This window comes from Lissotriton vulgaris, chromosome 4_1 (genome assembly GCF_964263255.1).
Source record: "Lissotriton vulgaris chromosome 4_1, aLisVul1.2, whole genome shotgun sequence".
In the NCBI taxonomy this organism is placed as follows: domain Eukaryota; kingdom Metazoa; phylum Chordata; class Amphibia; order Caudata; family Salamandridae; genus Lissotriton; species Lissotriton vulgaris.
The window spans coordinates 311,783,541-311,809,287 of record NC_141691.1 but is presented as its reverse complement, the minus strand read 5'-3'; the positions used below and the strand labels follow the sequence as shown (position 1 = coordinate 311,809,287).

Sequence of the window (25,747 nt, the reverse complement as noted above, 5' to 3'; positions counted from 1 at the left end):
TTGAGGAAACAAACACACGCCTAGCGCAATCACAAAAAAAAACAAGCCGTGAGCGTGCACACTCCCGAACTTCCGGGATGTGCACGCTTACGGCTGTCGTGGGGCGGGACTTCCGTCTTTGCGAGAAGCCCGCGCCCATGGAGTGGATGGCCCAGAGACTGGTGGCAGCAGAAGTCAGGAGTGGCGGCTGAGGCCGCTGATGCGGTAAGTGGGGCTTGGGGGGCTTGGCACGTACGCGTGTGTGTGTCTGCTCGTGTGTGTGTCTGCGCGTGTGTGTGTCTGCGCGTGCATGAGTGTGTGTGTGTGTGTGTGTGTGTGTGTGTGTGTGTGTGTGTGAGTGTGGGTGAGTGTGCGCGTGTGTGCGTGTCTTTGGCCGGCCTGCGTAAGCGCGTCCACAGAGCCTGGTCTGCTCGTGCACCGGTCTATCTCCCTTGAGGAGCAACTGGGCGACAATAGGCCTCGATGCCGAGACCTAAAAATGGCAACTTTTCGGCCACAAGCTTTTCTAGCTCCTTTGTTGAAGAAACCTAATGCTGACCCGGAAGTACTCAGCAACTTTCAGCCGATTTTCCTGCTATCTGCACATGCGAAATTCTTGGAGAAACTGGCTCAGTCACAATTATCCGATTTTGTAGAAGCCAATTGTCTCCTACATCAGGTGCCCTTATCTATCGCCCTCCTGGGTCTCCCACCGAGTTCTTAGAAAGCATAGGTGATGTTCTGAGCGATCTGGCGCTCAGATCTTCCAATCTCTACGTTATTAGGGGATCTGAATTTGCACCTGGACTCTCCCAAAGAGCCATGAGTAAGCACTTTTATAGATATTATTAACATTCTCGGCCTCACTCTCATTAACCAAAAACCCACGCACATTGCAGGACATCTATTGGATTGTATCTGCTCTAATTCAACTAGACTAATAGTTAAACCCCCCTGTCCTTTAATTTGGTCCGATAATTTTTTCATTCCGTTTGACGTTGTACTGAAACACAAAATCTCTGTAAATACGACAAAGAATAGAAGGCCTGATAAAAACCACAAACCTAACTGGAAGAAACTCTCCAATAGACCTGACCTCGTAGATATGTTAAAAGAAAGCACGCCCGTTCTTACGGGTGACACTTCTACTGATAATCAAAAATTCTGCGACTGGATAACAACTGCTGGCGCTTTATTAGGTTCAACTGGCAAAAATACTTCCAGCATCACCAAGAGCAAAAGGAATGCTCCGTGGTTCTCGCCAGACCTGAAATCAAAACTAGGGGAGGCGAGAACACTGGAACGAAGGTGGCGCAGGAACTATGATGTTGCCGCCCGTAATGTCTATAAATCAGCCAGAAGGCAATATCATGCAGGGATCAAGCTAGCCAAAAAATCCCACTATCTGCAAGCCATATCTACCGCGGGCACTGGACAAAAGGACATTTTCAAAATAGTAAATGATTACATCAATCCACCAGCCTTATCGCAGGAGATTCCTCCGTCTCAGGACTTCTGCAATGCGATTGCTGACTATTTTGAACATAAGATCTTGGATATCGTGAAGACCTTCCCTCCAGTGTCCCCCATTCCAGGGAATTCAGAACAGACAGAGGGGGAGAAGTTACTTACTAGGTCCCCTCGCCTGGACTCATTCGATCCTGTTTCCCTTGATGATACTTTTAAGGCCATTTTGGTCAGTAAATCTGGATCTCCTTTTGATCCCTGCCCACCTTCAGTTCTGCAGACGCTAGTAGAGGTGATTAACCCTACTATTAATAACATCATAAACTCATCATTAGCCACGGCAGAAATTCCCAATGATTGGAAGCTTGCTGCAGTCAAGCCTCTCCAGAAAAAGGCCCTATCGAACGTGAGCACCCTCTCCAACCTGCGTCCCATTTCCTTGCTCCCATTGGTATTCAAACTGGCGAAAAAATTCGTGAATAGCCAACTCACTAATTTTCTAGAGGAGAACAACATCCTGCACCCTAACCAGTGAGGGTTTCGGTCGAAACATTCTACAGAGTCGGCCCTGCTGTTTACAGCAGAGACCCTACGAACAGCCATGGACCAGGGAAAGAAGGCTGTCCTGATTTTACTCGACCTGTCGGCAGCCTTCGACACGGTCTCACACACCATCTTAGTGGACCGGATGGTTACTGCAGGAATAGGAGGGGTGGCTCTGGCTTGGCTCAGATATTTTCTCAACAATAGACGCCAAGTCACAGTCCTGGGCCCATTTCAATCGGAAGCCATAGTCATCAGCTCTGGGGTCCCTCAGGGCTCTAGTCTAGGCCCCATACTCTTCAATCTGTACATGGTACCCCTGAATGAGCTAATTACGTCATTCCAGATTAGCACAATATCGTATGCTGATGACACGCAGCTCATTCTGGTGTTGGATAAGGAACTGCATGGTGCAGAGGAAAACCTGAAAAAATGCTCAACAGCTACGTTTACGTGGATGACTAACAATCACCTCAAATGTAATTCCGGTAAGACGGAAATCTCGCCATTTGGAAATCAAAATCTGTTTTCCCCGAAACACTGGTGGCCTGATGATGCTGAAGCCCCCCCCCCCCCAGTACCATCTCGTCTGCTCGAAATTTGGGCATTAAATTCGACGACCAATTCTCCTTTAAACAGCAAGCAGTGGCCGTAGCTGGCATGTGTTTTCACATAATAAAATCTTTGAGGACATTTTTTGATCTTCTTCCTCTGCCAGCCAGGAAAACGGTGGCAGTTGCGCTAATAACTTCGAGGCTGGACTACTGTAACAGCCTATATGCTGGAGTCAATAGGTCCATACTCCATCGGCTACAGATGGTCCCGCACGCAACTGCCCGGTTGGTACTACGGTGGCCGCGTAAGTCATCTGCTTCGGCTGCACTTAGTGCGCTTCACTGGCTACCAATTGGCAAAAGGATCGTATTTAAGATCCTTCTGATCACATTTAGAGCCTTTCAACAGCAAGGACCTAAATATCTGTCCAGTGGCTTTAAACGGTATCACCCTACCCGCTGTTTGAGGTCTGCAGGCCAGAATCTGCTAATAGTCCCCAGATTTAGGCTGTCAACTAAAAGAGGGAAATCCCTGTTTGTCCTGGGAGCTAAGGCCTCGAACAAGCTTCCGTTGCACCTTCGATCATTGTCCCATGAAAGCCACTTTAGGAAATCTCTGAAAACTTGGGTGTTTTCCCTCACAGACGCTGCGTGCAGGGCACTAGTGTAAGGTATGTGTTCACCGAATGGCTTCTTTCCCTCCAACCTATTTTCATCTGGGTTGGCGGAGCGCCAAGATACTCCCTGGAGTGGTAGGAGCGCTATATAAGTGTCCATTACATTACATTACATTAATTGTCTCTCAATCGGGCTACAGCAGGGAGACATGTTTGGTAGGGAGTGACAGTGTCAGTGAGAGGGACTGTTGACGGCGGTGCATCTGCCATACTAGTGCTGTTGGTCCTCTGAGCGATGTTTGATATGGTCACGCATTCAATCCTGCTGGAAAGATTAAACCAGCTTGGTGTACAGGGGGTGGCACTTGCACGGTTCTAGTCTATCTGGAAAACCGTTCTCAGCGGGGTTTTCTCCACCCGGTCTCCTCCTCACCTATACTAATATTACGTGGAGCTCCTCAGGATTCTGCCTTGAGTCCACTGCTTTTTAATATTTCCCTAGTCCCTCTGGCCGATCTTACTGCCGCATGGGGGGTGAAGGTAGTTTTCTATGCGAATGGCACTCAGCGGGTGTTCTCATTTAAAGAACATTCCACTACAGCCTTCCAGAAATGTAAGGAATGCCTAAAAGACATCTCAACATGACTGAACAGACATTGTCTGAAACTAAATGCAGATAAGATGGAAGTCCTGCTCTTTAGTCAAGCATCTCCCTCTCCTCCGTGCCTCTGGTGGCCGGCAGAGCTGGGTCCTACGCCTATGCATATGGATTAAGCTAGTAATCTTGGAATCAGGTGGGAGACGGATCTCTTTTTCATAGCACACGTCCAGCAAATTTCTTCTGCCTGCTTCAGGAAACTAAAAAGGTGGGATCCCCGGGGTCTTTAAAGGACTAGGAGGGGGACCACGCAACATCCTCCCCTTTAATTAAAATATGGCCTGGGAATTGAGTCCTCTGGCAACCCTCCCCTAATAGTAAGGTATTTTTTACCCAGGGCCTCTTAAGCTCTGGGCAGGTGGATGTCATGCCTCCCTTCTTTATAATTAACATTTTGGCCCCAGGGGATGGGGTCCCCAGGGCCCATCTGGCTTCGGAAGAGATGGCCATGCCCCCCTCCCCTACTATTAGAATATTTTGTCCCAGGATGGGAGCAACTTGGACTCGGATAGTGACAGCGACTTAGAACGGGACCCCCCCCCCAGTACGGCCAAAAGACTCGGCCATGGTGAGACCCGTGCGCATCAGATGAGTGATTTGACCTGGGATCACTCTTCAGCAACGCCCCTACAGGGAAACCCTAATACTGAGGCCCCATCATCGTACCCTCCACTATTGGATGTCATATATCAGACCATCCTTACGCATAGAGAAGAAGCTAAGCAGGATACTCGGAAGTCACAGGCAGCAATGCGTAAGATGCAGGGGGCCGTTAGAAAACTCTCTAAGGCATGCACCAATGTGGGGGATAGAGTCACTAATTTGGAGGAACGGATTGTGTCAACCGAAGCTGATGCCGCAGCAGCATCCTCTAAGGAAGATTCTCAGTGTGCTCAGGTTGTCGACATCCAGTGGAAACTAGAAGAAATGGAAAACCGGCTGAGGCGCAACAACCTCCGAGTCCTAGGAGTTCCGGAAGGGGCAGAGGGCTCAGATATTAGGGCCTTTATAATCAACCTGTTCAAAAAAGCGTTCCCGGAACTATCTGAGTGGAACTGGGCTGCGGAAATGCAGAGAATCCATCGTACTCCATTTAAAGCTCGCCGGGGGGCTGGAAGAGATGATAAACTCAGGGCAGTCTTAATATTTTTTGGTAACTTTGTTCTCCGGCAGATCATATCGGAAAAAGCTCGCCCCGATGCTAAAAGATCTAATGAGGGGGTTTCTTTCTTTGTGAGGCCAGACTTTTGTCATGCGACAGTGGAGAGGCGGTGGAGACTCCGTCAGCTGATTAAGCCCTTTCAGGACAAGCACATCCAGGTTTATTTAGTAAACCCAGCGCAACTTAAGGCACTGAAAAATGGAAAGACCATATACTTTTCGTCAGAAGTTAAGGCAAAGGAGTTCCCTGACTCTTTGGGATTTAAATAGTCTGACTGGTGGAGTATTAAGTCCTCCAAGGTGTCTAAAACTTAGAATATGTATATATATCTTTTTGGTGTGTGGTGCACTATCTATCCGAACTGGTTGGTTCAATAGTGGGGTGCTTGATTTAGGGGGGGACGGGTCGAGGGAGGCAAGATGTGGTTCATATGACTGTGAGGGTCTAAGAAATAGCTTCGCACTTGTTCTGTGCTGCTGCACTCAACCATCATCAGCTCAGACCAAGGTCTGAGTGCTCCTAGTGGGAGGGGGAAGAGGGAGGGTTCCTCTGGGAGGGCACCGGGGGTGGGAAAGGGAAGGGGGGAAAAAAAGCAGAAAAACAAAATGAAAATTTGTGGTACAATGTTTTTTACAGCTTTGTGGTATTTGGAAAATGGTAAACTTGTTTTGGAAAAGGTCTTCTTTTATGATTATGATGTTCAGTTGAAAGTTAGGCTATGATTGATTGATTGATTGATTGGCGATTTATATAAGCGCAACTTTGCCCAAAGGCGTCAAGGCGCAGAAGATGGAATATAATAGCCAGGTACTAAAATGGAAAGGGGAAAAGAAAAGTGATTGATTTGATATCTGTTAACAATAAGCTTGGAAAATCTTAATGTATATTCAATAAATATAGGGGGGCTAAACGATTGGGCGAAGAGATCAAAACTGGCATAGTTTGTCAAGACTGAGTCCGTAGATATTCTGTGCCTTCAGGAAACCCATCTACCATGGGCGAAGAGGCAGCTGCTGAGGGTTGGAGGATTCAATATTTTGACATGTTCTACCCTAACTTCAACAGTAAGGGGAGTAGCGATTTTGGGGAAATCCTTTTTGGGGGGGGCAAAACGGGCTAAATCTGACGCACATGGTAGATGGGCTCTGGTGGAATTGGAGTGTGGCCTCACTATCTGTTGCGTATATGGCTCAAATCAGGATGACCCAGAGGTTTTTGAAAATTTGGAAGAGGAACTGTCATTATGGCCGATTCCCATACTGGTCTGTGGTGATTTTAATATCTTCACGGATCTTTCTGAGGGAAGCTCATATGCTGGCAGAAAACCTAGGGTATTCATGGCTCTCCGTTCCATGATGTTGTCGCACGGTTTATTGGATGTCTGGGGGGCAAAGGAGTCTAAAGATCCAGGCTATACATACTTCTCCTGTCCCCACCAGAGGTATAGCAAATTGGACTATTTCCTGATATCATCTACAGAAATTAGTAAGATCAGTATTAGGAAACTTCCCAAGGTCCTCTCGGATAATAACCCGTTGGCAATTATATACAAAGGTTTGGGGCTAGTTAGGAGTTCCAGGGCTTGGACATTCAATCGAAAGCTTCTGGCTGATGCACATTTTGTTGAACATATGCAGAAATGGTCCCGCGAGTTCTTTGATGCCAATCGGTACAGCGCATCGAGGAATTCTGTGTGGGATTCATTTAAAGCAGTATTAAGGGGGGAGGTTATTAGTTACTCTGCGCAGTCTAGGAAAAAAGGGCAAGCCACCAAGGTCAAGCTTTTGAGGGAGCTAGGTAAGGCAGAAGAACAACACTGCCAGGATATAACCCAAGGGAGGGAAGGTAGAGAGAGCCAAATTAACATTCGCCTAATTAAAGCCGAATTACAAAAATACTTTGCAGAAAAGGCGGAGGCAGAATATTGGACATGGACATACAGGGGGAGGGTATATGAAACTGGGGAGCAGGCTGGTAAGGAATTAGCGCTAAGGATCAGACAAGATTATACTAAGAGCATAAGAACAAGCATTCATGAGAATGGACGGGATGTGGTGGCACCCCAGGGCATCCTCGCAGTCTTTGCTAATTTCTACGAAACCCTGTATAAGGAGGAAATGGGTGGGACATGCATAACCGGCAGTTATCCAGATAATGGGCCTAAACTGGGACCAGTAGAGAGAGAAAAATTAGAGCTGGATATAACGGGGGATGAGATCCGCGAGGCACTATCTGATCTGGCTGCTGGCAAGGCTGCTGAGCCAGATGGCATCCCTCTCGAGATGTATAAATGCCTCTCAGGAGAGCTGGGTCCAATATTATTGGACCTATTCAATGGCATTATAGGCACTGGTAAGATCCCAGAAACATGGAAAGATACCAACATTATAGTTTTCCATAAAAAAGGAATGCAGAGGGAAAACCCAGGGTCATATAGGCCTATATCTTTGATAAATTCTGATAATAAGCTTTATGCCAAGATCCTGGCTATGCGGTTGGGGAGGGTTATTGGCGGACTCGTCTCCCCATGGCAGCATGGGTTTATCCCCGGTCGTGGAACGGCGGACCATGTTAGAAGAGCAATCACGCTGTTCGAGGCCTATGCTGCTGGGGGGAGAGGAGTCGCCATGATCCTCCTTGACGCAGAAAAAGCGTTCGATCGCGTCAGGTGGGCTTACCAATGGAATGTATTGATGGCGAGAGGGTTGTGCCTAAAAATCAGGACGGCCATTAAAGCCATGTATTGTGACCCAATGGCCCGAATACAGCTGATGGGCCAGAGTTCGGACAGGATTGGGATAAGCAGGGGCACCCGTCAGGGGTGTCCCTGCTCACCCATCCTGTAGGCTCTGTATATTGACCCGCTGGTTAGGCAGATTCTTGAGAACGGGGAATACAACCAGCAGTAACAAATGGATTTACGAGCAAAATATTGGCATACGCCGATGACCTGGCAGTAATTACACCAAAGCCAGCTGAGGCTATGCAGATACTGGCAGAGATTGCTAGCGAGTTTGGTATGCATTCGGGGTATCGCCTGAATGAGTCGAAGACCCAGGTAATCTGTTCCAGGGGGATAGTTAAAATCGATCAAAGATATGTCAACTCGGCCACTTAAGTCGGGGTAATAATTAATGCTGAAATAGGCTCTATTATACAAGATAATTACCTCCCGCTTTTTAAGAAAATCGAAGCAGACTTAAAGCGGATGGATTCATTGCACCTTACACTCATTGGAAGAGCCAACGTGTTAAAGATGACCATGCTACCTAAACTCCTCTATCTGTTTAGATGTATACCATACTTAATTGAGGAGGGTATGTTAAAAAAGATCGAGTCTATCTTTAATAGTTTTTTATGGCAGTATGGTAAAATAAGGAGGGCACTAAAATTTATGACGCTTCCCCAGGAACGCGGAGGCTTGGCGATTCCAAATATTAGATTCTACCACTGGGCTGGTTTGTTAACTCAGATGTCCATATTATTCGAGCCAGCATCCAGAGGGAGATATACAAATGATCCTACCTCAGATTTATATGTTTTACCTTCAATTTACGAATTACTGATGGGAAAGGAGGCTGTGGGGGTCTTGTTGAGAAAAAACAGTCGTAGATTTTTTTTAAAATCCCCCTATAAGGCGGCTTTAAGTGCCTGGGATTTGTGGAAAAATCTGCAGAAACTGTGCCATATCCCTAAAATAAATCTATATACCCCGCTGTGGAACTCAGGGTATACACCAAATTTGGGTGTGGATGGGGCTTGGAAGTGCTGGGAGCAGTTGGGTATTCGGACTGTGGGCGATGTGATGTTGAATGGAAGCGTCGCTAGCTTCAACTGGCTGCAAGAGAAATATGGTCTCCCCAACGACCAAATCTTTAAGTACTTCCAGGTTTCACAAACACTTAAATCGGTTATTTCTGATATCTTGCCTGAGTCATAATGCCCTGTGTTGGGGTATTTGCTAGGAGGAGGAGATAGGATCAGTAGTATATATCAAGCACTTATTGAAAAATCCCCCAACAATCTTGAGAAACAAGAGGTTGCCTGGGCAGTTAAACTTCAAGATCCAGATACTGATTTCGATAAGGCCCTGAGCTTAGATAAGCAGGTACTTCGATCCTAAAATTTGAAGGTTCAGCATTTTAAAACACTTTTTAACCTGTATTATACACCATCTAAGCTACATGATTGGGGCATGAGGATCGACAGTATTTGCCCCAGGTGTCAGAAAGGTCCAGGGGACTTATTACATATGTTCTTTTACTGTGAGCAACTTAGTTCGATTAAATCTGAGATAGAGAAATTTTTAGAGGGGCTGCTAGGCTTAAAGATCTGCCTATCCCCGACAATAATGATTCTTGGGAGTGACAGTAAAACGGCCCGTTTGAACAAAGAAACAGAGGCTTTTATCTTTCTAGCTGTTGCTGTTTTAACGTATCCTGCTATCAGCTGCTTGGAAGGATCCTAATGCCCCAAACCTTCCAATTGTGGCTGACCAGGCTTCTTGGTATTCATAACATCGAATCTACTCTATATTCTTATAAGGGTAAGACAAAGCGGGATTTTGGAAATAAGATATGGGACCCCTTTAAAATTTGGAGGGAGGGGCAGCTTTGATCACCAGACGATGAGTCTCTAATATGTATATTTATTTGTATATGTAAACTTCTGCACATTTATTTTTCGAATGTCTAGCTTTATTTATGATGTTTTAAATTCTTACTGTAACGTATTATGAAATAATGGAATTTTCCTCATTAAGTTGTATCTGTTTTGGTACCAATGAATTTTCAATAAAAAAATTTAAAAAAAGAATATTTTGTCCCAGGGATGGGGTCCCCAAGGCCTCTTAAGGCTCAGGAAGGAGGCAACATGCCCGCCCCTATAAATAAAGTATGTCCCCGGGCCCATTTGGGCTCGGGGAGAGGGACCCTCTTCTAATTATATATTGTTGGGCTCTCTGAGTATTCAACCACTGCCTGTTGTTAGGGGATGGTCAACAGTTCACATATGTTACGAGATGGCAACTGAAAAGAAAATAAGTATACTCTAAGACGACAACAAAGCATCCTGAAATAAAGATTATCTAAAATTGTATGTTAAGTGTTTTATCATAAACTCTTTCAGAGAACATATAAAAATATGATTACCTCTTTGTAACCTAAAGCAGCAGAAGGTCTTAACGGAGGAGCTGGTCTAAGACAACTGTAAGTCCATGTTTTGGGAATTTTGGCAGGTTCCAATGGTCCTCGACTCTGTGGCGTGGGATTAAAAGTGCTAGTATGATGAGAAGCTGGAGCTTGTTTCCCATCCACATTCTAAAACGAGAGTAGAGGTACATAATTCAATTAAAAAGTATGCTGTTAATTTGAATCAGTCAATTTTACAAAAAGTAGAAATGTTCTCAATAAATACATTGCTCATACGCAGAAGCCTGGCTTGTTAAATGAAGGGATGAAAACTGTAGCAAGCTTAATCCAGAGTTCTACAAGGTTATTTAAAATTAATGGTATAGTAAAGTGGCAAGACCCTTTCTATGTTGCCAGGGAGAGTCCAATAGTAGCCCACAACCTAGCTTCAGGGTGTGTAACTGCTTATATGTTGCTTGTGGACAGTTACAGAAGCCACTGCTTCAGATAAGATTAAATGTTCTTGTCCAAAACCACTCACAGCAAACAATCAGAAGCCTCATGCAATGCACTTCGTCTTGGGGTAAAGAGGAAGGTGCTAAAAATTGAAGTTACTGAGGACATTCCAACCAGGTTGTCAGTCACATTCTTCTAGACAGTTAAAGATTGGCAGCCAGTGCCCAAGCCTTTTCAGAAGGACGGACCAACTGGTCCAAGGCCTCATCTGCCAAAGATCTGAAGCAGTAGATGCAGTGAAACAAGGGGAGAACCTGATATGAAGATGGTCTTGCTACCTCTCTTTTTCTATGTATTGCTTTGAACATCATTGTAGTTTGAACACAACACAGCCTAGTCTGGAAATAGTAAAAGTATCCATTGCCTTGTGTTTATGCTGGTGCACACATTTCATATGTCTTTCGTCAGTGCAACACAACTGTTATGCAGTTTTTGCTGGTGTCATCTTGAATGAACCTAGCGATGTGTGCTGTACTCCACTGCAGGGACTTAGGTGGGGAACAAGTGAGCAGAGTGCATTGGTGGGGATTGTGACGTGGCTCTATTCGGCGCACTGAAGGAAGATTACCAGGGCTTGAAACATCCTAAAAATGTTACTTGACCTGCAGGTCTAGTAACTTGAAAAATCTACTCAGCCTATCTGTAATGTACTTGACCTCTGTCTCTGAAACCCGAGCAAATGTGACAAGATAACAAGATTTAAAGGCATCTTTATTGCTCATTCACTTTGTAAGCAATAAAGATGCCTTTAAATCTTGTTATCTTGTCACTTTTGCTACGCTTTCAGAAACAGAGGTCAAAAGTCAGTTTGTCTTCTTACTCACCAGAAAGGGCGAGTAGGCCCTCCAAATAGCTCATTCTAATTAAATCTGGCTTGCCATATTGAGCGGGAGAGTGGATTTTTCGAGTCTTGCTTACCATTGGTGCTGTGGCATCCAGCCAAGATCCCTTTACATTCAAAGAGCGGGCCCGGAGCAGTGACAAACAGAAACAGAAAGGAAAACATATGGGGCTAGAGAAGAAGAGGGATTCCGCCAGGCGGTTTCAATGTTGGGAGGAGGTTCCTCAATGTTTCATGATGAGCAGAGGCAGCACCATAAAAGAGCAGGCAGGAGCAGTGGAGAAGTTGCAGGGGTTGGGCTACATATTGCAACAATACGCGTAAGTCGCCGTTTTCCAGGGAGCACAGGACATAAAGGTGAAGTAGGCTCCAGGCGGCCTAGAAGACAAGGTGTGGAAGTTGAAGACTGTGGTCTCAGCAGTTGGCTCGGCCGGAACTCAGGCCTCGTGTGATACATTTAAGGAAGCACCTGAAGACGCCCAGGGCCACATGAAATAGGGCAATCACAAAAGAGAGAAAGGAGAGCAGACCTCTTTTCAAGTGAGTTACGCTAAAAGATGTCCTAGGTTGAGTAAGATAAACTGAGAAAAAACACTACAGGTTAATTTCCCTAGAGAGCAATCATTCTACCAGAACAAGCCCAATACAGACTGAGCAGAAACAGGCAGGAGATTATTGTACATAAGAAAGCATCTGAGGAACAGAAAAGAATAATAACAGCTTTGAAAGTGTGGTGTTTCTATTGTTTCTAGCATTTGGGTCCTGTGGAAAAAGCAGAGGGGTTGGAATAGGCTATCAGTGGAGGATCCAGATGGGTAGTGGCAATGAACCCCTATTGTTTCTATTGTTTAACATTTTGCCTGAACAGTCTAAGGGGGCTGAACTGATGACTATTCAAGAAAGGCTATGTAGAGCTACCTGAATAGGTCTTGTGAACATAATATGATACAATTTCCTCTACCACAGTATGCTCCAGTAAGATACATCTACAGCAAATAATAAAGAGAATAGTATAAGACAAACCTATGTATGTCAAGTAGGGGTTCTACATAGTTGTATCACACATTTTTTTTTAATTACAAATTCACATTACACAAAGTTACAATTTGAGTCACAGAGATTAAGCGATTATTCCACAATCATACTGTTTTTTAAATATAAAGTATCGAATATTGGCAATGTGTAGGAAGCAAAAGAATGACAACTGAAATGAGAAGGGACATTTTTGAGAAGTAGAAAGAAACATTATTAATGTATGAAACAAAAAAGAGTTTATTGACAGGCAGGACTAGTCTTCAGTGAATTCCTCCTCGCAAAGTCCACAAGATTCCTCTCAATAAGAGGGAAGTAGGTATGGTAAATCCCCATGTTGGGTGGGAACTAATATTTAAGGATTCTCAATGTAAAGAATGGATTGAAACCAGAGAGAATAAGAAACAGGACTAGGAACAGGAAGCACAGAAGGTGGTGGAAGAAACGAAAGGGAAAGCACACAAAGTAATTAAGCAAAATAAGGGAGAAAATAGTTTATACTGTGTTTTTATAAGTCTGTCAAAAATGTGTTTTCCCCACCTTTAAACATCTCTCAGAAGAGTTAGTTGACTAGTCAGTACATGTATAAAGAATGGAGGATTAAAGAAGGATAGCACAGTATATTATCTCATATTTCATATTCCTGTCTTTGACCGTGGCCATATACCTAATGCATGCCATCAATGCTTGATTTATGAATAATATATGAATAAATACATTGATTTATAAAAATAACAAAATAAAATACAGAAATAAATAGTGATCCACATTCTGGCCATCTATTCCCTTAACATGACTATTCCAGCTCTGCTCTATGCATTCTGCAGATAGCAAGGCAAGAACCAACAGCGAAGCTCACAGAACACACTATCAACACTTTGGCCTTGCCTTTAATGCACCTGAGCCCCGTTCTCAGGGGTGAATGAGGTGCCAGCAGAGGGAGTGATGCTTGGTGTGGGAGATGAGGATTTTGGAATGGCAGACATCTGTTTGGAGTGGGAGGACTACAGATCACTAGAAAGAGATGTGACAGACACACTGAAAAAACAGGATTTCTTGATCTTATCACATACTAGCCTTACATTTTAAAGATCTGACATTTCAATATCCTCTAGACAGATAACTGGATGTCAGGATTCGATTTATGCATCAGGTATAATCAAGAAAGAAAACCTTACAGTGATGAAAGGAGTACCAGTAGAATAAGGTTCTCAAAATGAATCAAGCTCTTTCTCACGATGGCTAGAATGTGTTCAGTCAAAAAAGAGTGTTACAGATTCATTACAAAGGGCGTCCCTTTAAGTGAGGCCATTAGTGGCACCGCCATTGAAGCCACAGGCAGAGCTTTGATTGGTATGGTAGGCACTGATGGATTCCAGGCAGGTTCAACTAGCACTTGAGCTGCGGAAGGAGCCAGAAAAAATTGACACAAATCCACGTCAGTAGGTGGTCCACCAGATGGAAAAGGGCCAATTTAAAGACTTCCAAATTAGCTGTTTACAAACCTCATCTAGCCACTAGAGGATCTAACTTCTCTAATACCAGTACATGCTGAAATGATAAACAGGTTGATTTTCAGAGTCAGGAAATGGAACCGCCAGACCCAAACTTTCCTCTAGAATTAAACAATGTCACATTTTAGGAGGAGGAAGAGGAGGAAGATCACTCCTTCTAATGTCTCTTCTCTTGCTTCTTCTTGTAATAGCAAAATCTTTCCTCAAAACATGACTTTTTCCTGGGAAGTTACCTTAGGAGACGTAATTAGAAGTCCGTCATTGTAGGACTTTCCCAGATACAGTTTGGCCTTCCTCTCCTTATTGCATTGCTGAGCATAAGGGCACACTTGGAGCATAATGATGCAATGTAAGGCATCCCATAATTTTTCTGTAGAGGTCTGCAATGGCTGTTGTCTTCCTTCATGACTGACACTGCTTGTTCAGATGAGTGAGAACCAGTTCCACTTCAGTTGGTAGACCACTAACTGCCAGTGTTCCAGCCACACCTTTAAACTGAGAAAGTGGCTATGTCGACTGTAAATAGCGTAGAGATTTTCAAAAAGAACAAGTTAGTTACCTTTGGTAATGATCTATCTGTAAGAGAAATATATTAGTTATAGACTTTTTACCTTAGAATTACCCCCAGGCATCAGACTGGATCCGGAAAGAAAATTCTCATCAGTACTCCTGTGCGTTGGTAGGTGGCATCGGTCCACTCCACATTCACCGTCGCGATCGCCGGGATGACATCGCTGTATCTACTTAGACACCGCCTCTGCCTGCTGTCAGTTCTTTACACAACATTCCACACCAGAAGCGCAGAGCCATGCAAGACACTGTCTGCTGGTGCACAAAACTAAGGGCCTTAAAGGGAGTCCCTTACTCAAGAAGTCAGTTCGCAGAACAGGCGGGATGGGTGGGGCGGTAAGGAATTTATAACTAATATATGTCTCTTACAGATACATCGTTACCGAAGGTAAGTATCTAGTTCTTCTGAAAGAGACTATTAGTTATAGATTCCTTACCTTAGAATAGATACCCCAGCAAAACCAACCCGGGAGGTGGGTCTGCGAACTAAGTTCACATCAGAAAGTCCTGGAGAACTGAACGGCCAAAGAAGCTGTCTCACCGGACTTGACTATCCAGGCAGCAATGCGTAGTGAACGTGTGCAGTGATGCCCTCATGGTTGCCTGGCAGATGTCACCGAGGGGGACTCCACGTCCCAAAGCAGTAGTGGCTGCCGTCACCCTGGTGGAATGGGCACACAGTCCTACCGGAGGCTCCTTTTTCGCCAAGGAGTAGTGGATCTTAATGCAAAGGACAACCTATAGAGAGATGGCCTGTTTTTGCACAGCCCAACCTTTCTTGGCACCCACATAGCAAACAAAGAGTTGATCAACCACCCGGAAATGTTTTGTGAGATCCAAATAAAAGGATAATGCACGGTTTGGATCCAGGCAGTGGAGTCTCTCCTCCTCTTTGGAAGGGTCTGGGGCGGGAAGAAGGTGAGCAAAGTGATGGTCTGTCCTATGTGGACAGAGGTAACCACTTTAGGAAGAAAAGAAGGTCTAGTTCGAAGGACAACCTTGTTCAGATGAACAGCAAGGAAAGGAGGTTTAGAAGAAAGAGCCTGAAGCTCACTACCCTGCGAGCAGAGGTGACAGCAACCATAAAAGCGGTCTTAAGGTCAAGAGTCTGAGAGGACAATTATGTAGTGGTTCGAAAGGAGCACACATAAGGTAAGTTAAGACCAGATTCAAGTCCCACTGGGGCATTACGAAAGGAAAAGGAGGAAAGAGGTGAGTAAGGCCCTTAGGAAACCTACTTACAATAGGGTACTTGAAAAGACAAGGCTGATCAGGAAGGCGAAGAAAGGCCGAAATGGCCGAAAGATAGCCTTTAGGGGTGCCCAGAGCAGAGCCCTTCTGGGCCAAAGAGAGAATGAAGAGAGCCTCTGAAATAGGGGCAGAAAGGGTATCCACATCCTTTGCTGTGCATCATGCCATGCCAAAGAATTATTTCCATCTACAGGTGTATGCCGTTTTAGAGGCAGGACGCCTGGCTGCCAAGATGACATTCCAGACTTCAGGAGGAAGGTCAAAAGCTGTCAACTGTTGCCGCTCAATCTCCACGCAAAGAGGTGGAGGCTGGACAGCTGGACAGGTCCGGGGGGAGGACCGTTCCTTTTGTTGTGGCAGAAGATCCTCCCAAAGAGGCAGTCTGATCGGAGGATCGATGGTCATGTTCAAGAGCTCGGGATACCTGACTCTGTGCCCAAACTGGAGCCAAAAGAATGACTTGGGCCCGGTTGCACTTGATCTTCTTCAGAACTCTGGGCAGAATTGGTATAGGAGGACAGGCATATAGAAGACCGCAATTCTACTCACTACAAAAAGCATCCAGTGCCGCTGTGGAAAGTCCAACGCGCAGAAGTGCTGACATTGCGCGTTCTCTTCGGTGATGAACAGATCTAACCAAGGCTCTCCCCTCTGCTGAAAGAGACCTTGCACCACCTCTGAGTAAAGACGTCATTCGTGATCCATCGTGCACTGGCAGCTGAGTTCATCCGCCCTGGCGTTCAGGGAACCTGCCAGATGTTGAACCAACAGGGACATACCCTGATGTTCCAGCCATGTCCAGAGGCAAAGAGCCTCTTGACATAGGGTCCACGACCAGACTCCGCCCTAGTCGTTGCAGTACTACATGGTGGTGGTGTAGTCCGTGAACACCTGCACTACTTTTCCTTTGACAGAAGGAAGGAATGCTTTCAGTGCACAACGAATCGCCCGGAGCTCCAGAAGGTTGATGTGGAGCCCGGACTCCGCCGGAGACCAGAGGCCTCTGATCTCCGCCTCTCCCATGTGGGCACCCCAATCCCAAAAGTGACTCATCATTCACCACTGTGAAGTCTGGTTAGGGAAGGGAGACGGATCTGCTATTGATCCGATTCTGGTTTGTTAGCCACCACTGCAATTGGTGTGCGGTGCCCTCCGAGATCTGGACGGCTTCGGAAAGATTCCCCTGATGCTGCGCCTACTGGAATTTCAGGTCCCACTGCAGAGTCGGCATATGCCACCTGGCATGGTCCATCAGCAGGATGCAAGCGGCAATGAGGCCCAGCAGCCTCAAGGCTGAAACATCGGTATCATAGCCCAAATATCCCGGACTCGCTGCTCCGGAGGATTAGCCCAAAACTGCGCTGTATCCAGAACCACTCATATGAAAAGGAGCTTCTGTGAGGGGATCGGGTGCGACTTTGGCACGTTGATAGTAAACCCCAGCGAACGCAGGAGGTCCGCCGGGTCTGGAGGTGGGAGATGACAGCCTGAGGCGAGTCTGCCTCCAACAGCCGGTCATTGATGTAGGGGAAGACTGAAATCCCTGATCTGCGCAGATGATCTGCGACCACTGCTATCACTTTTGTGAAAACCCAAGAGGCGCTGGTAAGTCCAAAGGGGAGTACAGTAAACTGAAAATGCTTGTGGCCTTCCGTGAACCATAGGTAGTGCTTGTAAGTTGGCAGGACAGGGATGTGGAAGTAAGCGTCCTGCAGGTCCAGCGCTACCATCCAGTCTCCATGGTCAAGGGCAGACAGGACCTGAGCCAATGTCAACATTATTAACTTCTCCTTCCGGAGGAAGCGGATGTCGTCCTTGAGATCCGAGATAGGACGCAGACCTTTGTCCTTCCTGGGTACCAAGAAGTAGTGGTAGTAACAACCACGACCTACTTCTGAGACAGGGACTCGCTCGAAAGCTTCCTTGGCCAAGAGAGCTGTAACTTCCTGATGGAGAAGGGTCAAGTGATCCTCCAAAATGCAATGGAGTATTGGTGGCATGGAGGGAGAAGTAGTCTTGACTATCTGCATAACCCACCTGTCCGACGTGATGATGTGCTACTGGGGGGAGGTTGATAGTGGTTGATAGTGGGATCCTACCGCCCACTGGCAACTGGTGGCCCTGAAAGGTCGGACTAGGAAGGCTTGGAGGCTGCTGCAAAGGGGCCCTGGTGGACTGGCCTGCACGCTGGTCCCCAGACCCACCACGTGCCCGGCCGCGCAGAGACTGGGTAGCTTGCACCGGCCTGTGGCCCTGGATGAAACATGGTGAGGCACTCCTTCCGCTGCTATGAAAGGGGCAAAAGGAAGACTGCACAGGACGAGAGGTGGCAGTGAGGCCCAAGGACCTGGCTGTAGCCCTAGAGTCCTTGAAGCACTCGAGCACACTGTCCACCTTGTCGCCAAACGGGCGATGGCCATCAAAGGGCATGTCCACAAGAGTTGATTAGACATCCCCAGAAAAGCCAGTGGATCTCAGCCAGTGTTAGCGCCACAGGGTTACTGACATAGAAATTGTTCTACCCAGCAAGTCGGAGGTGTCCAGCCCACATCTGCTGGTGAACTTTGCTGCGTCTCTACCCTCTACGACCGCACAGGAGAGTGTTGCCCGGGCCTCCTCCAAGCACGGTGGCAGCACTTGCGCACCGTGTCCCACACAGAATGGGTGTAACAGCCCAGGAGACATTCAGTGTTCACCAACCACAGACCTAAGCTGGAGGAAGAAAACATCTTCTTCCCAAGATAGTCTAGCTTCTTGGATTACCTATCTGGGGGAGCAGTAGGGAATGCGCCTTTGGATGTTTAGGCTTGGACCACCAAGCTCTCGGGGTAGGGTGTTGGGAGAGGAAAGGCAAATGCTACTTACCAGTATGCATCTGTTCTTGGCATGTATGGCTGCTGACATTCATATCTTAGCATAGATCGCCGCCTAATATTGGGTCAGGATGTTTGCACCTTGTTGTCTTGGAAGAGTCTTCGAAGTATCACGAGATAGGTGACTCCTCCCCTGGACTACAGTGCGCATGGGCATCTTCTCCATCTTCAGATTATTTTTCGCCATTGTGGCAAGGATGAAGTATAGGAAACTAAGCGATGACCCTGTAAATGTATGTAAGGAAGATAACCATGCAGCTGTGACAGGCACCGGGGAGGAGGGTGGGTATATGAATGTCAGCAGCCCTACATGCCAAGAACAGATGCATACTGGCCAGTAGCATTTGCCGTTCGAGGCATGTGGGCTGCTGAATTCATATCTTAGCATAGACTGTATAGCAGTTTCTCTTCTAGCGGTGGTCGCCTGTATCAGCTGCAGTGGTTTGAAAAAGAGTTTTAAGGACAGCCTGGCCCACAGCAGCTTGTTGCTTAGCTTGCACGTCAACACAGTAGTGTTTCGTGAAAGTGTGTATGGTAGACCATGTAGCTGCCCTGCATATGTCTTCTAAGGGAATATTTCCTAGGAAAGTCATGGATACCCCCATTTTACGCGTTGAGTGGGCTTTTGTGGGAAGTGTTAAAGTGCGCTTTTGCTTTTTAATAGCATATTTGAATGCATTTAACTATCCATCTGGCTATTCCTGCCTTGGAAATGGGATTGCCCTTATGTTGTGGTGAATAAGCGACAAATAGTTGCTTTGTCTTTCTGAATGATTTTGTTCTGTCAATGTAATATAACAGAGCTTTTTAACGTCTAGTGTGTGTAGGGCTCTTTCAGCCACGGATTGCGGGGTTTGAAAGAAAAATGGCAATTCTATGGACTGATTGATGTGGAAAGTGGATATAACTTTTGGCATAAATTTAGGGTTTGTACGCAGCACTACTTTATTGTGGTGTATTTGCATGAAAGGTTCCTGAATGGTTAGTGCCTGTAGCTCACTCACTCGCCTAAGGGAGGTTGTAGCAATTAAAAATGCCAACTTCCATGTTAAGAATTGTAGTTCACATGAATGAAGTGGTTCGATGGGGGTCCCATGAGTATGGTAAGTACTATGTTTAAGTTCTAGACTGGAGAAGGTGGATGCTTTGAAAGGATATTTCTTTTAAGTCCCTCCATAAAAGCTTTGATAGGAGGGATTCTGAATAGGGACACATGTTGTCTATTTTGAAGTTATGCTGCTATAGCAGCAAGGTGTAGCCTTATGGATGAGTATGCTACGTTACATCTCTGAAGACGTAGGAGGTAACAGATTAAATTTTGGATGGAGGCATCCTATGGATTGATTTGGTTATTATTACAATAAATAACAAATCTTTTTCCTTTAGCTGCGTAGCATGCTCTGGTAGTGGGATGCCTTGCTTCCTTGATAATTTTCATACAGTCTGGAAACAAGTTAAGATATCCGAACTCAAAGACCTCAGGAGCCAGATCGCAAGGTTCATCTGATTGGGATCTGAGTGCCTGATTTCTCCATGGTTCTGTGTTAGCAGTTGTGGCGAGAGGCGCAGTCTTTGGTGAGGAACCACTGAGAGTTCCAGGAGCGTTGTGTACCATGGCTGTCTTGCCCATGTGGGAGCAACCAGGATCATTGTGAGTGACTGTTGCCTTAGTTTGAGTGCCACTAATAGAATCAGTGGGGTTGGTGGAAAAGCGTACGCAAATCTGCATGACCAGTTCATCCATATTGCATTGCCTTGTGACAACGGGTGTGGGAATCTGGCGGCGAAGGACGGGCATTTTGAGTTTTTGTTTGTGGTAAACAGATCTATGTCTGGATGTCCCCACTTATGGAAGAATGGTTGGAGAACTTGAGGATGAATCTCCCATTTGTGTACTTGCTGACTGTGTCGGATTAGTAGGTCTGCTATCTGGTTGTCTATTCCTGGGAGGTGTTCTGCCAGGAGATAAATGTTTTGTGGAATTGCCCACTTCCATATGCTCTGTGCTAGGTGAGATAGTTGCAGAGAGTGTGTTCCGCCCTGTTTTTGGATGTAGTACATGTCTGTCATGTTGTCCGTCCGGATTAACTCAGCCTTGTTGCGCAAGTATTTCTGAAAGGCTCTCATTGCTAGGAATACTGCTAGTAACTAAGTGGTTTATATGTAGTGTCTTCTGTTTGACTGTCCAGAGACCTTGGACTGTATATTGAAGGAGATGGGCTTCCCAACCTGTCAGTGATGCGTCCGCTGTTAATACTACCTGTGGAACCGGCTCTTGGAACAGTCGCCCCTTGGAAAGGTTTTGTGGGTTCCACCACTGCAGAGAGCGGTAAGTGGGACTGTCTACCAACACTAGGTCGTTTAGTTGTCCTTGAGCTTGGTTCCAATGGCGTGCTAGGCATTTCTTGTAAGGGGCGCATTTGAAGCCAAGAATGAGGGACGATGAATATGCACGAGGCCATCATGCCTATAAGCTGCTTGAACACTCGAGCTGGCAGGGAGTGTTGTGGCTGAAATTTTTGAATGAGAGATTGTATGTTGGCTAGCCTGGCTGGATTTGGATATGCCTATGCTACGGAGGTGTCTATTGTTGCTCCCAGATACTGCTGTTTGTGGGAGGGTTGCAGATGTGATTTTGGGTAATTTATGGAAAATCCTAGACTGTGCAGTAGCTGGATTGTCTGTGAGGTATGGCTGCCACACTGTGCGTGTGAGTTGGCTTTTATGAGCCAATCGTCGAGGTAGGGGAACACATGGATGTCTTGCCTTCTCAGGTGAGCTGCTACTACTGCTAGGCATTTTGTAAAAATCCTTGGTGCTGTAGTTACCCCGAAGGGGAGAACTTTGAATTGATAGTGCTGACCCTGTATTGTGAAAGTATGCATCCTTGAGGTCTAATGTGGCGAGGAAGTCACCTTGCTGGAGAAGTGCTAGTACCTGTTGTAGAGTGATCATATGGAAATGATCTGAGAGTATGTATTGGTTCCAAGGTCTGAGGTCTAATATTGCTCTGAGGGAGCCGCCTTTCCCTTGATCTTGCTATGAGACTGCCTCTATGGCATCCTTTTCTAGCATGGATAGCACCTACTGTTGTAACAGCGTGATGTGTTCCTTGGACATTGGACGTGTTTGGGTGGTATGTTGGGTAGAGTAGAAGTGAGTTCAAGGCAGTAACTATACTGGATAATTTGTCTCACCCACCTGTCTGTAATGATAGCGTTCCAGACTGGTAGGAATTGTGTTATTCTGCCTCCGACTGGTGTTAAGTGATCTAGAGGGTGTGTGAAAAAGTCACTGTTTGGTGGCGGTGGAGGCTCAGGTGTTATTATTACCATGTCCTCTGCCCTTGTTATTGTTCCCTCTATAACCTCCTCTATTGGAGCCTCTATTAAAGGTGCCTTGTGTAGAGCTCTTGAATGCAGAAGGAGTTTGGGATGTGTTGCCTCTGCCTGAGCCTCGAAAGGAGGAGCGACGAAAGGACGAAAGGAGCTCCTAGACTGTTGAAATTAAAGTGCACCCATGGACTTAGCAGTGTCAGTATCTTTTTTCATCTTTTCTAAAATGGTATCAACGGCAGGGCCAAATAAGAAATCCTGGTTAATAGGTTGATTGGGTATGGCAGATTGCACTTCATTTTTAAATCCTGAAATGCGGAGCCAGGCATGTCGGCGTAGCAATACACTAGTGTTGACAGACCTAGCGGCTGTATCAGCTACATCAAGGGCACATTTTATGGATGCGTTGGTGATGAATTTCCCTTCCTGTATTAGGTTGTTTGCTTTTGCCTTTTGGGTTCTGGTAGGTGTTGCAATAATCCCTCCAGTTGGTCATAGTGTGCTCGGTCATAGCGTGCTAAGAGAGCTTGGGTATTGGCAATCCTCCAGGTGCTTGCTGACTGAGAGGCCACTCTTTTACCTGAGGTTGCTAACATTTTTGACTCCAAGTCAGGAGAGGGAGCATCACCTGTTTGTGAATTTGCTCTCTTCCTAGCATTAGATACAACTAGGGAGTCTAGTGGTAGCTGAGACCTGATATAAGAGGGGTCTGTAGGGGCCGGATTATATTTTTTCTCAATCCTTGGATTGAGAACACGCGCCCTGGCTGTGTCTTTAAAGAGGTCTGGTGCGTGCTTTAGTACTCCTTTTTGCATAGGGAGTACACATACACTCTTCTCTGATGTTGGGAAGGTGTTAAATAGAAAATCCTCCTCAATAGGGTCAGTGTGCATGTGCACGCCATGATACTAAGCTGCTCTGCCCACTAGTTGGTTAAAAGCGACAGTGTTGTCAGTAGGAGATGGCTTTGTGGGATATGGAGAGGGATCGGGTATGGGTTGTATATCATATGTGTCGTCAGGATCATTATGGTCACTCCATGTGTCATCCTGGTTTCCTTGATCGTCAGGTTGTATAAAATCATCCTAAGGATCTTCATTCACGTCTTCTTCTTCTTCATCATATTCTATAGGTGGAGGAGAATATGGAACAAAAGGCATGTTAGGAGTGAAAGGAGGAGGTGTGAAAGGTCTTGAAGGGGATGTCCCAAAGTCCTTTTTCTTAGGAAGAACAGGAGAAGGGGCTTCAGTGTCCAGTCTTCTTTTGTTTTTATTGTAGACTGATATATGTCCTGTATCAGGGTCTATATACAGTCTCTGTTGTTCTGGGTACACTGGATCTGGATGAAAAAGTTCTTCCTCCACTGTCCGTGGCTTGGGCGCCAAGGATTTTGGATTGGTCGCCTGCTTGTCTTTATTTTTTTTCGTTTTCGGGTGAGTTTCAGACTTGAGGGCCCTTGGGCGTGGAGCTGGTTTCGGCCCGACAGGTTTGTTTGGGTCGAGTCTCCTTTTAGGCTGTATGTCTTTTGTATGATGGGCAGCCTTCTTTGGCTCGACGGCCTTTTTCGGCTCAGTGGCTTTTTTCGGCTCGACGACCTTCTTCGGCTCGACGGCCTTCTTCGGCTCGACGGCCTTCTTCGGCTCGGTGGCCTTCTTCGACTCGACGGCCTTCTTCGACTCGACGGCCTTCTTCGACTCGACGGCCTTCTTCGGCTCGACGGCCTTCTTCGGCTCGACGGTCTTCTTCGGCTCGACGGCCTTCTTCGGCTCGATAGCCTTCTTCGGCTCGATAGCCTTCTTCGGCTCGATAGCCTTCTTCGGCTCGACGGCCTTGTTCGGCTCAACGGTCTTCTTCGGATCGATGACCTTCTTGGGGTCGACGCCCTTTTCCGGAGCGTCGACCTTCTTCGGATCAACGGTCTTCTTTGGATCTGCGACCTTCTTGGGGTCACCGGCCTTCCTCGGATTGACGACCTTCTTGGTGTCGACGCCCGTTTTTGGCTCTGCGGACGTTTTTGAGTCAACGGCCTTTTTGTGCTCGACGACTTTCTTGGGGTGAGCGGTTTTGCTTGATACTGAGGCCACTTTGGGAAGTGTTTTGCTCGGTCCCGGGGTACCATAAAGGCTTGGGTGTGGTCTTCGGAGCCGAGCCGGAAGGCGGGGCTTCTGAAGCGGTGTTTCAGTCGCGGCCAAGGATTTTAGGCGATGATTTGACCGGCGCCTTGTATGGAGATGGAGGCGGGGTTGGGGCTTTGGTACTCACGGTTTGCCCCGGTGTGATCTGGTCATCGGAGTCCAATTGGTCCTCTACGGTGACAGTTCTTCGGAGCCCTCCGCCTCTGGGAGTTCATGTTCGTCCTCGAAAATGTTTTCCGGTTCTGGTGCCTGCCGCTGCATCTCTTGTCGAGCAGCTCTTCGGTTCCGGATAGTTTTCTTTGACCGGAAATGAGCACAAGCTGGACAGTGTTCTTCGTGGTGCTCCGGAGATAGGCACCTGTTGCATACTTTATGCTTATCACTGTGTGGAAATTTGGATCGACACTGTGGGCATTTTTTAAACGGAGTCCTATCCATCACCAGGAGCCCAAGTGGCGTCGAACGAGCGGAAACAATACCGTCGAATGTAGAAGGTTTCGGCCTTAGAAAGTTGGAAAACTTTGGTCCCGAAGTTAAAGCTGTCGAAGTGCATCCGAACCCAATGGCGGAAAAAACAATCTGAAGATGGAGAAGATGCCCATGCGCACTGTAGTCCAGGGGAGGAGTCACCTATCTCGTGATACTTCGAAAACTCTTCTAAGACAACAAGGTGCAAACATCCGGATCCCACAATAGGCGGCGATCTATGATAAGATATGAATTCAGCAGCCCACATACCTTGAACATAGGGTTGCCCAGGAGGTGGCGTTGGGTAATCATCCTATCCACCGGAGCCCCTGTGCTGGACTTGGACCAAGTGCCCAGAAGGATGTCTGTGAGGGCCTCATTGACCGGCAGCAGGGGCTCTGAAGAGGCCGCTGCAGGCTGAAACACCTCAGAATGAAGGTTAGTCCTGACTGTCACCATAGGAAGCTCAAGGCCCAAGGCCTCAGCCTCCCTGCGCAACACCACAGCGTAGGAGGCTCCCTCCTCCGTGGCCACGGTAAGGGGAGAAAGCATTTCAAGGTCTGGGGAGATATCCAGACCACTAGCCTCACCCAACTCCTCTCTCCAGGCTTGCTCATAAAGCTAGTATTCCAAAGAGTCAACAGACCCCACCCAGTCCTCCTCACCCTCCTATGGCTGCCACGCAGGGCGGTAGGGACCGCCAGGGTAGAACAATGGTACAAAAGAACTGGTCGGTGCTGGTACTGGCGTCGGTCGATGCCGGTACGGCTCCATGTCCGAGTCGAGGGGGAGGCCGACTGGCATCAATCCGGATCCAGGCCAAGATCCCTGGGGGCCTGCTGCGCCATTGCCGGAGCCCCCGGCATCAAAGGCCTAGAGACCCCAGCCAAGTCTGAGATGCCCAAAGGCGCGACAGCTGATTCGAGCTGCCCAAAGATGGAGTGGAGAGATTGGTAAAATGCACAAGGCTGGTATGGGGACGCTCTGGCACCTGGGATGGGAGGGAAGCTCTGAGCCGTCCCAGTAGGCTCTGTGGGCAGAGCCGAAGGGCAACAACATTCCGCGTCCCACATTGCATCGGCCGACGGACGGGGAGAAGGCGA

The 25,747-nt window shown here is 46.9% G+C and overlaps 1 protein-coding gene across 4 annotated transcripts in view; it reads right to left on the bottom strand.

The window, feature by feature from the left end:
- The window catches only part of ARHGEF6 (Rac/Cdc42 guanine nucleotide exchange factor 6), a 1,115,823-nt gene that overhangs the window by 299,457 nt on the left and 790,619 nt on the right, over window positions 1–25,747 (bottom strand). For all 4 annotated transcript variants that reach the window (XM_086918632.1, XM_086918633.1, XM_086918635.1 and 1 more), the window contains exon 16: window positions 10,131–10,298. In XM_086918632.1, coding sequence (XP_086774758.1) covers window positions 10,131–10,298 — 168 coding nt within the window. The remainder of the gene's footprint in view (window positions 1–10,130; window positions 10,299–25,747) is intronic.